This window comes from Propithecus coquereli, unplaced genomic scaffold (genome assembly GCF_000956105.1).
Source record: "Propithecus coquereli isolate 6110/MARCELLA unplaced genomic scaffold, Pcoq_1.0 Scaffold124, whole genome shotgun sequence".
NCBI lineage: Eukaryota > Metazoa > Chordata > Mammalia > Primates > Indriidae > Propithecus > Propithecus coquereli.
In genome coordinates this window covers 33,978-35,633 of record NW_012136525.1, presented here as the reverse complement: position 1 = coordinate 35,633, position 1,656 = coordinate 33,978, and the positions used below count along the sequence as shown (strand labels likewise).

Sequence of the window (1,656 nt, the reverse complement as noted above, 5' to 3'; positions counted from 1 at the left end):
ATAAATTGTTTAACTGCAAAATTCTGTTTAAGCAGCAGAAAAAAAAGAAATCATATTACCCCTCCCCCCGATCTATGCATGAAATGATCTAAAAGTCAAAATCATCTTCATGGGCTACTTCTGGTTTCTCAGTGGAAAATACTGGTCATTGGAGAATTATAACAATTATAATAGATTGTGAGCATCTCATCCTCTTGAACAAATATTCTCATATGTTATTTAATGAATAAGCAAATCATGTGAAATAAGCTAAATTTTAAAACTTTTAAAAAATATATTCTCGATTCAAATTATCTTTTAAGAAATTCCTAATTGTTAGAATTCCTAACATTCAAATCCTCTATGGGATATCTGACAGTCTATACCAACTCTTTGATGTCTTACTTGCAGGTTGAACTCCGGATCGAATATATCTGAAGTGTCAATGGCAAATTGAGCTTCACCATTCTCATCTGTAGTGTAATTTCCTATAAATTTGTTATTGAGATTCAGTTGCAACAACTTGCTCACCATAGGTACATCATTGGGACCAGAAAATTTAAGCTGTGCAAAAAAAGAAGTATTAATATTCTTAAAACACCAAATTTTCACATTTCTACAGAAAACAAATTTTCTATTCATAAATGCAATCACTTAAAATTTTCTTAAACTCTAATAGACAGCAAGATGCTCTATTAAATATACGTGCATAAAATATGGAAACAGCTATAATTTTATCTATTGCTTTTTTTCAGCCTAGGACTTTTTTCAATATTTCAGACACGGTAATGCTAAAAATGTATCATGAAAGTAGGAAAAAAGTGGCCAGAAATGTCCAAAGGGCAATCTATGATTCAGAAAAAAAGAAAGGGGAACATGTATTTTTTTAGTCAAACCTACAGTTCCAAAATAAGGAATCCCTCTTCTATAGAAAGTGTCCATGTTCTCAAAGTTCACACTTCCAAGAGACTGAGTGACAGAAATAGAAGTCTTTTCACTGATCTGCACACCTGTAAGAGATGATGAAACACAGTGTTAGTGAGGATTTAATTGTTTGAACAAAAAATTAAAAAGAACAAAGCTTAGGGTACCTGTGAGAACTTTCTATACACAGAATTCTATTCTTGTTTTATATTGAAAAAGAGGTGTGAATGCTCCGAAGTATATTTCCAGCACATTCTACATTATCTGGTTATAAAATACTTCAAATTGAAGAATGAAATTAATATGAAAATATTTGAATCAGAAGCAAGAGAAAAAGCTCTTAAGTTCCTGCCTCCTACCAGTCTATTCAGTTCTGGCTTTTGACTCTCTTTATGATGGAGAATGTCAAATATAAGGCTTTCTGAAATCTTTCTTATGCCTGCAAAATAACTGTTTATTTAGACTTTTACCAGATTGGAACAATATTTGATAGCAAAGTAAATAGAAATGCCTTGTGATATCAACTAAACAAGTGAATAAGCAGAGTTAAATATATCCAGCTATGTTACTATTAACAACACTATAAATGTGACAAATTTACCCATTGTGAGTGCCGTCACAATATTGATCAAGTATATTTATATAAAGCACTTTATAAATAATACAATCCCAAACTCTTTCTAAGTAACAAGAAATAATTAGAAATTGAATTTGTTTTCCCTGCCCCAAATTAAATCTCACTTTCCTCTTTTT

General features: G+C 30.9%; 1 protein-coding gene across 1 annotated transcript in view; it reads right to left on the bottom strand.

The window, feature by feature from the left end:
• The window catches only part of LOC105805004 (ovostatin homolog 2), a gene marked incomplete at its 5' end in the record, with an annotated part of 125,418 nt that overhangs the window by 123,403 nt on the left and 359 nt on the right, over positions 1–1,656 (bottom strand). The window contains 2 exons of the mRNA XM_012637784.1: positions 385–543; positions 880–989. Coding sequence (XP_012493238.1) covers positions 385–543; positions 880–989 — 269 coding nt within the window. The remainder of the gene's footprint in view (positions 1–384; positions 544–879; positions 990–1,656) is intronic.